Here is a 15645-nt window from a genome sequence, read left to right on the forward strand (position 1 = left end):
AAATTTCAAGAAATTCGGTCAACAAATGACCATTTTATTGCTGTATTACTGCGAATCGGACGAACATATATATGGGAGCTGTATGCAAATCTGAACCGATTTCTATAATATTCACTTTTAATACCGAGAGACATAAGACAATCCTTCCTGCCAAATTTCGAGAAAATCGGGTAACAAATGACAATTTTATTGCAGTATTACTGCAAATCGGATGAACATATATATGGGAGCTATATCAAAATCTGAACCGATTTCTATGAGATTCACCAGTTATATTGGGAGTCAAAAGGAAATCAGAATCGATTAACAAATGACTAATTTATTGAATTATTACTACAAATCGGACGACATATATATGGAAGCTATATCCAAATCTAAACCGATTTTTTCCAATTTCAATAGGATTCGTCTCTTGGCCGAAAAACATGCTCATATCATGCTCATTTGAAGACGATCGGATGAAAATTGCGACCTGTAGTTTGTACACAAATTAACATGGGCAGACGGACAGACAGACGGACAGATAGACGGACAGACAGACGGACACAACTAAATCGAATCAGAAAGTGATTCTGATTCGATCGGTATACTTATCAATGGGTCTATCTCTCTTCCTTTTGGGTGTTACAAACTAATTCACTAAGTTATAATACCCTGTACCACAGTAGTGGTGTAACAACCCGAAATATTCGCCTAAGGCCCCATAAAGTATATATATTCTTGATCGTCTCCACGTTTTGATTCAATCTAGCCATGCCCGTCCGTCTGTCCGCCTATCAAAATCGCAATAGCGATCGAACGACAAAAGCTAGCCGCTTGAAAATTTGCACAGATACTTACTATTGATGTAGGTCATTGGGGATTGCAAATGGGCCATATCGGTTCAGATTTAAATATACCTCCCATGTATCCGATCTTCCGATTTGACTTCTTGAGCTCTTACGAGCCGGAATTCTTTTACATGTAGTGTTTTGTTATGACTTCCAACACATGTGTCAAGTACGGTCCAAATCAGTCTATAACCTGATATAGCTTCCATATAAACCGATCTCCCGATTTGACTTCTTGAGCCGCTGGAAGCCGTAATTTTTGTCCGATTTGACTGTAATTTTGCATATAGTGTTCTGTTGTGACTTCTAACAATTGTGCTTAGTACGGTCCAAATCAGTTTATAACTTGATATAGCTCGCATATACAATATATTGGTCACTCGATTATTCTTGTTCGGTTCCTAAAGGTTTAATTATTGCTGGTTCGACAGAAGTTTGGTTTGTAGAATAAAATTATGCCCTTCAACAAAATTTATTTTGTGTAAATTTTTACCAGAATCCATGGTGGTGGGTTCCCAAGATTCGGCCCGGCCGATCTTACTACTCTGTGGCATTGTTAACGTCTTATTTTAACAGGGCTTATATAAATGCTAATTTTAGAAGTGAATGGTTATGCCCTGTTCGCCAATGACATGCCGTGTAAATTTGAAAGCGAAGTCGTATGTCTCTGGAAAGCCTCCTGAATTCTTTGCAGGCATGTTGAAAAATCTTCTTCACACCTCTTTCCGCTGCTGGGATATTTTACTGTAATAAAGAGACAGTTGTGAATCGCTGGAAATAGTTTATCGGACTTGAAGGAGACTATGTTATGCTTAAAACTTGATTCGGTCAACACTCATTGACATGTAAGAAGTTTGCCCCTGTTCCTAAAATGGAATGTTCACAGGCAAATATGGAGAGGTTTCTAGAATGAACGATATATATTATATCTATATCTGTTACCGTAAATCTAAAAATCTAGTTCTCATCTTTCAGAGCGTTGCACACAAATGCCCAAAGTTATAATACCCGCAGAGAAAAGTCAGTTATACTGATGGTCTCAGCGAAATCCATTATTGACTTTAATAATAATTAATTTTATTTATTTAAATTTCAAAATTTTTTTTGAAATTGTGCAAAGTTTTATTAATGCAGTGCAACCTTTACGGCTCATTTTCTTTGGGTGTAATTTTATGCTATTCCCCCTCCGAAGTGGAAACCAAAAGATCAGTATTTAAGAAAGATCTATTTTTGTTCCAACTTAAGGCAACTCAAAATCTCATTTTTGAAGGGAACAGAAAAAAAACTATTTTTAGAGGAGATGAGGCATGTTGGGATAAAACAAAATTAAAATCTCATAAAATTCTTTATGGTAATTAAGGAATTCTCAAACAAGCATTGTCACACATTCAGTAAGATACTACAATCACTATGAAATAGCCAAGACTTCCAATTATGTTTATTGCAAAGCAGGACAAAAAATTTCATGAATTTATGCTTACAGAATAAACTCTAATAATAAGGAATGCCCTTAAGGCCACTAGTCCAGGACTAGCTCAAGAGTGCTGGGTTCGAACATGGGTATTCCTATTCTCTTCTTCTTAATTGGCTATAACAAAACATTTGTCCCACTAGCCGAACTACGAATAGATTTCCAAGTGCCTTGATCTTCTGCGCTTCTTCGCCAATTTCTAACACCTAGGTGGAGATGTCTTTACCCACTTGATTATTCCTTCGGAGTATTAGGTTTCCCCTTTAAAAAATGTTTATACCCACCACCGTAGGATAGAGGGTATATTAATTTTTTTACTCATTTCGTTTGCAACACATCGAATATATCAATTTCCGACCCTACAAAGTATATATATTTTGGATCTAAGACGATCTAACGATGTCCGTGTGTCTGTCCGTCTGCCCGTCCGTCTGTTGTAATCACTCTACAGCCCTCATAAATTGAGATATTGAGCTGAAATTTGAATTTGGTTGAATTCTTGAACGGGCCAAATCGGGCCATATTTGGATATAGCTGCTATATAGACCGATCTGCCGATAAAGGGTCTAATGCCCATAAATGCTTTATTTTTTTTATCCGATTTTCCTGAAATTTGAAACACAAAATTCAACAGAGACTTACATTTATTAAATTGTGACAAAAGGGGGGTTTACATATATACCCGAGGTGGGGTGTATCAAAAGTTCGGCCCGGCCAAACTTAATGCCTTTTTTTTTGTCTGTTTGCCCTAGGCCTTAATATGAAAAAGTTTCATTCTACAGTGTGGAAAAACTTAAAAGGCCGAAGCCTGTCTTGGTGAAAGGCAGAATTCATCATAAAATGCCAGAATTCCTCATAAACCATAAGCAAGCAGCTCACATTTGATATTAAAAAGAGTGAAACTATTACAAGAAAATTACTCGAAATGCAACTTTAAAACAGGAAAAAAGAGACCTCACAAAATTAAGAAATTGAAGCACGTGCTTACAACAGAAAATTCTTCTTGGAAACCAAAAAAAGCCAAAAACAAATGGAAATAAATAACCCATTAAAGTTGTAAACAATTGGACTAAATGACAATCTCTTTTTCCCCATTCCCTTTGTGTTTCCATTGCAGAGTATCTTCCAGTACGGCTGTCAATTGCTGGAGGCCTCACAAACATTGCGCAGCACCTGCAAGCTGGAGGTAACTCAAACACTGCAAATGCATCGGCAATTGGAGAAGACATGGCACAGTCTGCAGGCCATAAGTCAAGAGCACATGACACGTCTACGCGTTTCCGCTGTCTTTCATCGCAGTGTCGAAGACTATTGTCAGCAGCTGATGGATCTACGACGCAGCCTGCGCTCTATGCTGCAACAGCAACGACTGCAGATGCGCCACCAACAGCGTAGCAGCAGCAGTGGGGTCAGCAGTGAATCCGCCTCGCCGCAACCATCCTCCACAACCTCTACCATGACGCGCAATACCACATCATCATCGCCCTGCCATCTCAATTCTGCTTCCATGCCACGAAAGACTTGCACATCCAGCAGAAGAACAGGGCCGCTGATGCTGGCGACCGCCCTGCTCAACGATTGCGGTGTGGTGGCACTCACCGAAAAATCTTTAAACGAGCAGAACGAATTGTTGCGCAAGTATTTGGTGGAACGTGAAAAACTTTTGTTGGAAGTAGGTCGCATGGTACGTCTGGGAAGGCTACTCAAAACACGTTTGAAGGAACCTTTCATCTTGGATGCAGCCACAGGCAAATGGTAAGTAGTGCTGCTGACAATACCGCTGCAGCAGCAATTATAAGAGAAAGATTTCTCTTTTGGGTGCTGAAGCTACTGTGGTGATGTTTATGATGTTTGGCCTTTTTTATGATCTTGGATAGGAATGGCATAGAATTTTCTTTTCAGTCTCAGCTAAAAGATGAAAGACAGCCAATGGCATAAACCTCCGGCTTACAAATGGCTTGGCATAGAAAGTAACACTTTTCCTTGCCGTGATATCGAAGAGTCACTGAACTTTTGGGAAAATTTTTGCCGCTGCCACAGCTGCAGCCATAGTCTACCATTCGCTTTTTCTTCATGATTTGCATTTTGTGAAGACTTGCAGTCGCTTTTGAACGTCGCCTTTATTATGGTTTACTTCAATGGGCGCAAATTAATGCTAATTATACACATATTTATTTGCCATTAACACCGAGCATTCATCAAACACACATTTAGAAGAACATGTTAACGTAGAAAGATAAACAAGCAATCGGGCGACTTGAAAAGCAGGCGCAGCCCACCTGTAGTTCATCATTTTATTTAAAAAATTGCAAATTTGCCCATGACCATATAATTTAGGAACAGGGGCATTCAGCTTTTAAGCTCAATGATAAGGGACCTCCTAAAAGCCTCTACCTAAACCAAGGCCGTATATGATCGGTCTTGGTTTAAGAGACACAAAAAGGGGTCTCCTTTTTAAAGCCGAGTCTGAACTGCATATCGCAGTGCGACACATCTTTGGGAAGAAGTTTTAACATGGTATAGTACCTCACAAATGACACCAGTATTAGATGGGGATAACCACAGCTGAAAATTATTTTCTGATGTTCTCGTCAGGATTCGAACCCAGGCGTTCAGTATCATAGGCGGGCATGCTAACCTCTGAGCTACCGTGGCCTCCAAAATACCACAGTATTGGTAGACCAATGCTGAAGACATTTGGGAGGTACTGTATCATTTGGTATGGCAGCCATGTAAAAACTTCTCCACAATGAGGTGTTGCACTGCGGCACGCCGTTCAGACTCGGCTATAAAATGGAGGTCCCTTATCATTGAGCTTAAAACTTGAATCGGACAGTACTCATTGATATGTGAGAAGTTTGCCCCGTTGGGGAGGTACTGTATCATTTGGTATGGCAGCGATGTAAAAACTTCTCCACAATGAGGTATCGCACTGCGGCACGCCGTTCAGACTCGGCTATAAAATGGATATGTGAGAAGTTTGCCCGTTCCTTAATGGAATGTTCATGGGCAAATTTGCGTTTGCATTGGTAGACCAAAACTTCTAGTTGAAGTCAAATCCAAGTTCTCTAACTAAAATCTATCGGATCTGCACCTGGAATGTACAAACTCCGACAGAGAAGGTGCAGTAAACGCACTGTCGGGTGTATTGCAAATGTAAAGGGCAGACATTACATCCATACAGGAAGTGCGATGCCGTAATACAAAACATGAATTTGGCTATGGATTTGTGGTTAGCAGGAGACTGAAACACCTTGTCTCCAGATTTACTTCAGTGAATGAGAGACTAGCCGCAATTCTTTAATATCAGTCTTATCTATGCCCATGTCTCATCAGAAGACAAGGACGAACTAAGACTAAGGATATATTTTATGAGAAAATATGAACTCTGTCACGCACATGAAAACGTTTTAGGAGACTTTAATGCCACTATAGGAAGAGGGAATATCTTTTGTCAGACGATCGGATAATTTAGCCTCCACAAGATAATAAAGGCGGGTTAGATCGATACGAGATGCGAATATATTATGTAGCATGAAAGTATAATTTGCCCCCGACGCAATGGTAAACAGACAAGGGGACAGCTTATTGTGAGATCTCTTTATTATCCTGCTGGAAAAGATTATACGAGATGCAGATGGGAATAGAGTGTGTCATGCCATGCCACTCGCGGCATCGATGTTATGGTTCGAACACCAAAAGTTTTTGTAAAGATCGAAATAAATATATTGAAAGTTCCTCTGGCGTTAGATAAAGGCAAGACAAAGTAGATGGTATCCTGTACACCCGGGCAAACAATAAGAAAGTTGGAATGGTTATCTTGGAGATGGTAAGCAATTTCATCTACCTTGGCACCGCCGTGAACGAAACGAATGACACCAGCTTTGGAAAAAAACTAGGAATAATATTGACAAACAGATGCTACTTTGGATAAAACAGTCAGTTTAGAAACAAGACCACCTCTAGCGTGTTGTTATATGGTTCCGAGGCAGTGTTTGAGAGTAAAAATTCCTTTGAAGGTATACACTGTGTAAATAAGCAAAAGGTAAAGCCAAAAACTTCGATGAAAAGTGGTGAAAAATATCTCGAAGATAGGTGCCAGTAATTGGAGAAGCAACACAGAATATCGAAAATCTATTGTTCGGCTAGTGAAACAATTGTTCTGTCATAGACAATTGAAATAAAAACATGTAAAATCCCATTGAGTTTGGCCGTGCCGAAATTGGGATACCCACTACCATGAATATATTTATTAGCCTATTAGCTTTATTATATCCATATTGGGTCGATCTGGATCATATTAGGTTCAGGTACCGAGAAGCCTTATAGAAGTAACAGATTCAAATTTTAGAGAAATCGGTTAATAAAGGAGGTTTTTTTGTATATCAAAATAGGGTTTGATGTGGACCATAATCGGTTCGGATAGTGGTTGGCCTTGCGCAACTCATTGTTCCAAATTTTAGCGAATACGGATAATATATGCGGCTTTTATGGTCTTAAGACGCTGGATCCGCATATCGGCCTATATGGCAGCTATATTCAAATATTTTACGATTTAGACCTTACTCCATTCAGATGTCGGGTGTCCAACCAAAACTCGCTGGTCCAAATTTCTGCCAAATCGGGTAATAAATACGCTTTAAATGTATTTTAGACCCTAAATCGGCAGAGCAGTTAAATGTTAGCTTAATCTGAATATGGCCTGATTTGGGTCATACTCAGTTCGGATATTGGGTGTCCTACTGTAACTTGCTATTCCGGATTTCAGCCAAATCGGTTATTAAATGCGCCTGTAATACCCTAAATCATCAGATAGGTGTATAAAGCAGTTATATTTAAATGTGGTCTGAAGTGGACCATACTTGGTTCGAAAATCGGGTAACCCAATACAACTCAATGTTCCGAATTTCGGCAAAGTGGGATAATAAATTCGCCTTTTACGAGATTGAGACCCTAAATCGGCTGATCGGTATACTGATGTGAACCATACTCGGTTCGGATATCGGGTGGCTCAATCCAACTCATTCTTCCAAATTTTAGCGAAGTCGGATAATAAATGCAGCTTTTATGGGCTTAAAACCTTGAGTCTGTAGATTGGTCGGACGGCTATTCAAAAATGGTTCGATTTAGACCATACACCGTTCGGATTTTGGATTTCCAACTGCAACTCGCTGGTCCGAATTTTAGCCAAATCGAGCGTAAACTGCGCTTTTAGTATGTTTAATACCCTAAATAGGCAGATCGGACTTTATGGCAGGTATATCTAAATGTGGTCTGAAGTGGACCATGCAAGGTTCGCATATCGAGTAGCTTAATCCAACTCACTGTTCCAAATTTCGGCGAAGTGGTATAATACATGTGCCTTTTACGCGCTTGAGACCCTAAGTCGGCCGATGGGTCTATATAGCAGCTATATCCAAATGTGGCCTCATGTGGATTACACACTCGGCAAACAATGTCTGCTGATATTTAAAATTTTAAATTATCGAAAAAATCAATTTAAAATTTTTGAACTTCTTAACAACAATAAGGCATTTGCTATAAAATATTAAAAAAAATTGCCAAAAAAATTTTTTTGTTGCTTTAGCAACAAACTACTGCTGTCCCATTTTTAGCAGACTTTCTGCTGTTACAGCAAACATTTTTGGTGTTTTTACAAACAAATTTCTATGAGAGCATGGGTTGGACATAGAGTGGGCTAACTGTTCCAAATTTCATCGAAATCGGGTAATAAATGCGTGTTTTATGCGCTAAAGACCCTGATTCCATAAATAGATCCATATGACCGTATATGCACCATATACGGTTATTAAATCGGGGGTCCTAGTACAACTCACTGTTCCAAAATCGGATAATCAGTCTATATGGCAGTTGTATTTGGCCCATTCAAAAACTTAACCTGCGTATCGAAAAAATACGGATCTGTGCAAAATATCAGTTCAATATCTCAATGTTTGAGGGTTATAGCCTGACTACAACAGACGGACCGACGGACAGACAGATAGACGGATATCGTTAAATTGTCTTAGAATTTTAAGAGGATCAAGAACATATATACTTTGTAGGGCCGGAAATGGGTATTTAGATGTGTTGTAAACGGAATGAACAAATTAATTTACCCCATTTTCTATGGTGATGGTAAAGTAAAATAACTATCGGATTTTGACATCATTTCGTTCAGCATGTGTATCCTTGTAAGAATATGACTTCGTTTTCCTAACGAGCAGGCAGATCTTCATCTATTCCCGGTTAACATTGAGATCCTTGGGTGTGGCCCAGCCATTTGCACATTTCCAAGAACCACATGGCCTCCTATAGTGAAAATTTAAATCCCTTTCCCTAAGAAGTGTAAAACATCGTGTACATAACAGATTGGTTAAGATCCCTTCAAGGGAGAATCCTTACTCTTTATTAGTCACCCACTGGAACAGTGTTGAAATACCCACCTGTGACGTGCCCTGAGATACCTCAAACTTACACTTCGTGAGACGCGCACCTATTCTTGCATATGTGCCTCTTTAGTTGCATCGCAGCTAAAGAATGCCTGACACACACCTATCTTTATGCCACTTTGGTTAATGTGGGCAAAGAGCGATATATGTAAGTAATGTGCGTTTTTACTACGCTTTTGTTTGCATTTAAAATATTCTTCATATTTAGTTTTGCAATATTTTTTATACTCACTGCTCGTCTCTTCAATTTATTTGCATTGCAAATAAATTGAAAATGTCTGCATGCAATAGATTAGGGATGACGCCGCTTCAAATGGGCGGACAGAAGCAAACGTTCTACGCAAAGCAACGACAGCGGCGTCATCACCGCAGAACTATCTGCCCGCCATCAATCGTGCGAGGCCGAGCAAATGTAAAGACAAACTCTATAAAAAGGCATTTAATAAAGCACTCAGCGATTTTGTAGCAGATCGTACGTGTTGCATTTAGAATCGCTGAATGTGCGTCTAATGGGTTGTTAAAACTGAACACAATGGAATAGAGCAACGGCAACCTGGAGGTGCAAATGATCGACTATTTGTTCCATGTGGTAATACATTTAATGGGTTTTGGATAAGGCACGCGAAACGTGTTGTTTACTTAAGAGGATGATATGAATGAATCTTGGTGGTATAATGGAAGTTTTCAGTGGAAATGTGCAGAAAACAGCAACAAGAGAATAAGGCCTAAGTTGCAAACACAGTGTGTACTATTATTGCATACATGGTTTACACCATTATGATAGTAACTGTTTAAATTTTTATTAGTGTTACTGTTGTAGGTTAATCACGAGCGCAACCAACAACTTACAATCAACAAATTTACAAAATTCTTTTATTTCTTTGCCTCTTGGTAAAGCTGTCCCACGTAAGCTCTAATCATGTTCCGAAATAAACACAGCAATATTCAGTCAAATGTCCGATAAAATTCTGCTGTAGCAAAGCAAACGAAAAGGGGAACACATCACCCACAAAGATCATCGTAAATCTGTTGCTCACCTAGCGCACACTGGTGTCATGAGGAATTTTACACCAGACTTTATAGAATTAAATCGTTGTTTAATTTGTAACTCAAAATATTGGATATAACAAGAAGGTTAGGTTAGGGCGGAGGACACGATTACCTAGAAGAAATTAGAAGAGGAGGAAAAAATATCATACACCACAGAACGATACAAGATAGCAAACAAGGACAGAAAAACGAAACTAACGCATAAAACCAGAAGAAAACCAGTAAGGAAAGGCAAAAGTCGGACGGAGCAGACTATATACTACCCTACACCATTGAGTATACGTAATACTTTTAATATGCAGCACTTATATCCAAATTTTGTCAGACTTTAATTTTGCATAACCATTGCAATATCGAATAGAACCTTATACGATTTTCTTATGATGGTACGAAAATTGTGGCTTTTACAGCCTTAAAAGTCGAAACGCATAAAAGATATATATGGGAGTTTTATCTAAATCTGATTCGATTTTGATGAAATTTTGCACTCATATTGGGATGTCAATTAAACCATCTCATGAAAAATTTTGTAGAGATCGGACCAAAATTGTGGCTTCTACAGCCTTAAAAGGCCAAATCAGATGAAAAATATATATGGGAGCTATATCCAAATCTGGACCGATTTTTATGGAACTTTGCACACATATGAGAACGTTGAATAAAACGGTCCATGCCAAATTTTGTTAGGATGGGACCAAGGATGTAAGGATGGAACCCTTCTACAGGCTTAATAGGTCAAATCGGACGAAAGTTATATATGGGAGCTATATCTAAATCTGAACCGATTTAGATGAAATTTCGCACACATATTGGGATGTCACACGAAACATTCCATGCAAAATTTGGTAGAGATCTCACCAAAATTGCGGCTCCTACATTGCGGCTTTAAAAGGGCATATCGGATGAAAGATATTTGTGGGAGCTATATCTAAATCTGGACCGATTTCAATAAAATTTCTCAAGCATTTTTGGTCATTAAAAGAAACACTTCATGCCAAATTTTGTAAGGATCGGATCAAAATTGTGTCTTCTTCAGCTTTTAAAGGGTACATCGGATGAAAGATATATATTGGAGCTATATCTAAATCTGGACCGATTCTGGACCGAGCGATTTCAAAATCAATAGCATCCATCCCTGGACCAAAAAAGACACTTAAACAAAATTTTGTGAAAATCGGACAACAAATGCGACCTGTACCTTGACAGACAGACAGACGGACATAGCTAAATCGAACCAGAAAGTGATTCTAAGCCGATCCTTATACTTATCGATGGGTCTAGCTCTTCTCCTTCTAAGCGTTGCAAACAAATGCACAAATACTCTGTACCACAGTGGTGGTGCAGGATATAAAAACTCACCGCTGAGAGTATGATCCAGTCAGCCAATTAAGGCCTCAACAGCACTCCAGAATGACAAGAGGTCTAAGAGCCTGTAAGAAATCCGAACTTGAAAAGAGGTGTTCTTCCATTATTCTGCGTCTTCTCGCAATTGCGGAGCAGTGACGCAATGGGTACTCAACCGTTTCAAACTGCTCGTCGTCATCACAAATCTTGCAGAAGTCTGACTCTGCCTGCATCCAGCGCGACGACAAAGATCTGACATTGTAATGACCTGTCAGGACTCCTATTAGCAATCAAGATAAGTGACGTCCTGTTTTGCGAAGTACTTGGCTACAGGGCCTTTGAAACCCTATAACCTAGAGCATCAGCCCATGCCTTATTCGAGCGGGTCTCACTGATTCTATAGCAATATCTGAGGTAATCAGACGCCCATGCCTGGCGACCCCGTTGACTGCTTCGATCCCCGGCACACCTTGATGGTCTGGGACCCTACAAAGCCTGATATCAACATCGCCTCCAATGCCTACTTGATCGTTAAGACCTCCGCCTGAAAGACTTTGCACCCCTCCAGAAGTGTATAAGATTCCCTGATTCCAAGGAACTCAATGAAGACTGCTGCTCCATTGCCCCCCTTCAATAATTATCCACAATTCCATGGCAGCCGGTTGTGCGTACCGGATTGGCCCGATGGAGTCTTTCATCGGCAAAGGCTGCCGCCTCAGTGTACAACACACTGCTACAACAACAACAATAATAATAAATATCCATCCGTGTTGATAGAGTCCCGGGAAGGGAGGGGTGCCGCAATCAAGAGATCCCTTTTTCAGGAAAACGGCTTTCAAGCCATCAACAAGGAAGGACTGCTCGGGTATATAATAAGTCGCACCGCATATAGCATGGAGCCACGCGGCAATGCCATCCCCCCGCTGAACAGAAGAATGGCCTTAATTAAAGGAGCGCCATGTACCTGAATCCTTCAATCTAATGGCGATCTTTGTTGCCACACACCCTACATATAGGAGCAAGGGCATAAGTCGAGAATGGCATTCAGCGCCTCTCTCGGAGCACCTCTCCTTGCCTCAGAAATAAGCACTGCCGAGGTATCCAGTACCTTTTCGATGTGCCCTGCGAAGGGCACAGTTGTCCAGAGCTTTGTGCCACACCAGACAACCATGGGTGAGAATTGACCGAACCACAGTCGTAATCGTCCTGTGCACCGTCCCCGACCTTAGCCCCCAACTCCTTCCTATCGAGTTGCCACAGGAATAGAGCGCATTCATTCCCCTTTTGACCCTATCCTCGACATTTTTTCTCCAATTTAGTTTCTGGTTAAGAATCACGCCCAAGTACTTGGTCTCAGAAGAGAGGCAGCTCCAACCCATCCAGCACAGATCACTTAAAAGTTCCAAGCTTCCTCTTCCTGGGGAAAAGTACCAGTTCAGTCATACTGGGATTTATGCTAAACCCGTTGGCCCTCGCCCATCCGGACAGCTTCCTCAAAGCTCCCTGAACGAGGTACGTTAAGTTGAGAGGAAACGGCCACCTATCATGGATTGATCACCAAAAGCTCCAAAGATAAGACCCCTCCTTGCGGAGTTCCAGTGGTCATAATCTTCCTTATCGAGCCCGCTGCCCTCGATGCCTTATAATCCGGCCTTTCACCATCGGATCAACTTAATTTACTAAAATATGGGAGGAACCTTTACGTCCACCAGAGCGCCATGTTTGGACTCCAACTTCACGTTATTAAAAGCCCCTTCTATGTCCAAGAAGACCGCCAAAATGAAGTCGTCCATATTAAAAATTCCCCTCGATAAAACCCCTCACATTATGAGGGGCGCTTTCAACCGACCGATACTAAGTGTACACATACTAATAGGCGACCAATGAATGGTCGATATGGTCCCTAATACACATGCAAATTAGTCTCTTCAAAGTCTTCAAAATGAAGGATGGAAAATTGGGGATAAAAAACACCCTAACGTACCTTCACCTTGTCGGTACATAGTCCAGCAAAACGCAGCTACTAAAAATCATCTTAAGGAGTGATATGACAATCGGTCCTGCATTTTGAAGAATAACTGGCCAAATCGGACATAAATTACAGCTTGCAGCGGCTCAAGATCTCAAATCGGAAGATCGGTTTCAATGGGAGCTACATCAGGAGCTTGGAAAATTTCAGCCAAATCCGGGCCAAGAAGCGCAAAAACAAAAAAATAGAGCAAAAGCGAACAAATCGGGTGATAACTGTGACTTCTAGCGCCTCACAAAGTCAAGGCGAAGGAAAATTTTATATGGTAGTTATCAAATATGAACCAATATGGCCAATTTGCAATCGTCAACGGCCTGCATGCAAAATTTCAAGTGGATATCTTTCTTCGTTCGAGCGCTAACGTGGTTTCGATAGACGGACGGAGGGACGGACATGGCTAGTTCGACTTGGAATGTCAAGACGATTTAGAATATATATATTTTAGGGGTCGCAGACCAATATTTCAAGGTGTAACAAACGGAATGACTAGAATTATGCATAACAAGTAAGAAAAGCCAAAAATCAGGCGGAGCCTGAGTCTACGTACTACTTTTAATACATATAACCCTTGTCAAAATCTAGGCAGACTTTTTTGTATACCTATTGAAATATCGAGTAGAACAATAAATGATATTCGTACGATATGAACTCAATTGTGGTTATTGCAGTTTTTAAATGCCATATCGGATAAAAGATTTATATGGGAGCTATATCTAAATCTGATTCGATTTTGTCAGTAGCTTTCGTACGTGAACCAAAAAAGTGATTTGTGCAAAATTTTATGACAATCACCCTGTACCTTGATCAGAAAGACAAACGGGCAGCCGGACATAGCTAAATCGAGTCAGAAAGGGATTCTAAGTCGATTGGTATACTTGTCCAAAGGGTCTAGCTCTTCTCATTCTTAGCGTTGCAAACAAACGCACAGTGTTATAATACCCTGTACTACCATGGTGGTGAAGAGTATAAAAATAGGTACTTCCACAGGGTAGCTGACATGAAGTGTTACCATTTGTGGAATTTATCTAAATTTCAGAACACAATCATTTTTATACCCTACACCGAAGGATGAGGTTATATTCATTTTGTCAGTCCGTTTGTAACACACAAAAATTTCCATTTTCGACCATAGAAAGTATATATATATATATATATGTTCTTGATCGTCGCAAAAATCTAAGACAACCTAGTCATGTCCGTCCGTCTATCGCTCTGTCTGTTGAGCCTGAAGTGTGATACAGGCTTTAAAAATAAAGATACTTGGCACAGATTCGTTTTTTTTGTCCATAAGCAGATTAAGTTCGAAGCTAGGCTACATCGGACTATATCTTGATATAACCCTCATATAGACTGATTAGCTGATTTAAGGTCTTAGGCCCATTAAAGCAACATTTATTATCCGATTTCGCCGATATTTGGGACAGTGAGTTGTAAAAATTTAAATTTTTTAACCGATGGTAAAAATTTTAACCGATGGATTTGGTACAATGAGTTGAATTAGACCCTAACATAGACTTCTTGAATATGGTGGAGATCGGACTATATATAGATATAGCTGATATATGTTCATAAAGAGGCATATTTTTACCGTACTTTGACGAAAGGTGGTTAATATATATATCCAAGGTGTTGGCCAAGCAAAGTTCGGCCGGGCCGAACCTAATGAATTTTTACTTGTTTCCCGAAATGCCCACCTTTTTCCTTGATTATTGCTCTGAATCGTTTATTGCTCTGAATGAGTGGCAGGCTGCACCAATGTTATCTCCATCTCCGTACAATGCCTTTGTCTAACACATCCATACTGGCATATTTTTTAATCCTTACCTTGCTCTCTACAATGACCCGAATAGAAAATTCCATCGGATTGATCTCTGGCGAATTGGGTAAAATAAACTGCGGAACATGATTTATTAACCATTCTAGGTTCACACATGCTGTATGTGAAGTTGCCGAGTTTTGTTGTCACGTCCGAAATGTTTGTGTGTCCATGGCCCCAAAAAAGCTTCCCAAACGTTTTCCTGATAATATGCCATATTAAAATTGACGCCAGCTTTGATGAAAAGGATAGGAGAGCTCCCATCGCCAGTCATGGCTGCCGATAGCATCACTTTGGGTGGCCGTTCGTAGGCTCAAATTCTCATACGTGCGCTGGATTAAGCTGACACGATATTTTTGGGAGTTCAATTGGAAAATTATTCTCGTCAGAGAACACAATGTTCGGAAATTCACTATACCTTCGTGAATAAATTTGTTTGCTTTGCTGTAAGTTTTGGTGCCTTTTGAGAATAGTCAGGCGTTATCTTCAGCTCGTTGTATACTGTATCGTTTCACTGGATCTTTAGCCATTTGATTGCCTATACGGCATGGATTTCGTTGAATTCGATCCTTAACTCGCCGAAGTTATTGAAGTTTTTCTTATACCACAATGGCGTTTGGCATTGTGTTGCCAGTGCCATTTTAACGATTAAT

General features: G+C 40.1%; 1 protein-coding gene across 5 annotated transcripts in view; it reads left to right on the forward strand.

The window, feature by feature from the left end:
• The window catches only part of LOC106081529 (uncharacterized), a 500989-nt gene that overhangs the window by 141841 nt on the left and 343503 nt on the right, over positions 1–15645 (forward strand). For all 5 annotated transcript variants that reach the window (XM_059370922.1, XM_059370920.1, XM_059370925.1 and 2 more), the window contains one exon: positions 3419–4056. In XM_059370922.1, the coding sequence (XP_059226905.1) occupies positions 3419–4056 (638 nt within the window). The remainder of the gene's footprint in view (positions 1–3418; positions 4057–15645) is intronic.

The sequence above is a fragment of the Stomoxys calcitrans genome, chromosome 1 (genome assembly GCF_963082655.1).
Source record: "Stomoxys calcitrans chromosome 1, idStoCalc2.1, whole genome shotgun sequence".
Classification (NCBI taxonomy): domain Eukaryota; kingdom Metazoa; phylum Arthropoda; class Insecta; order Diptera; family Muscidae; genus Stomoxys; species Stomoxys calcitrans.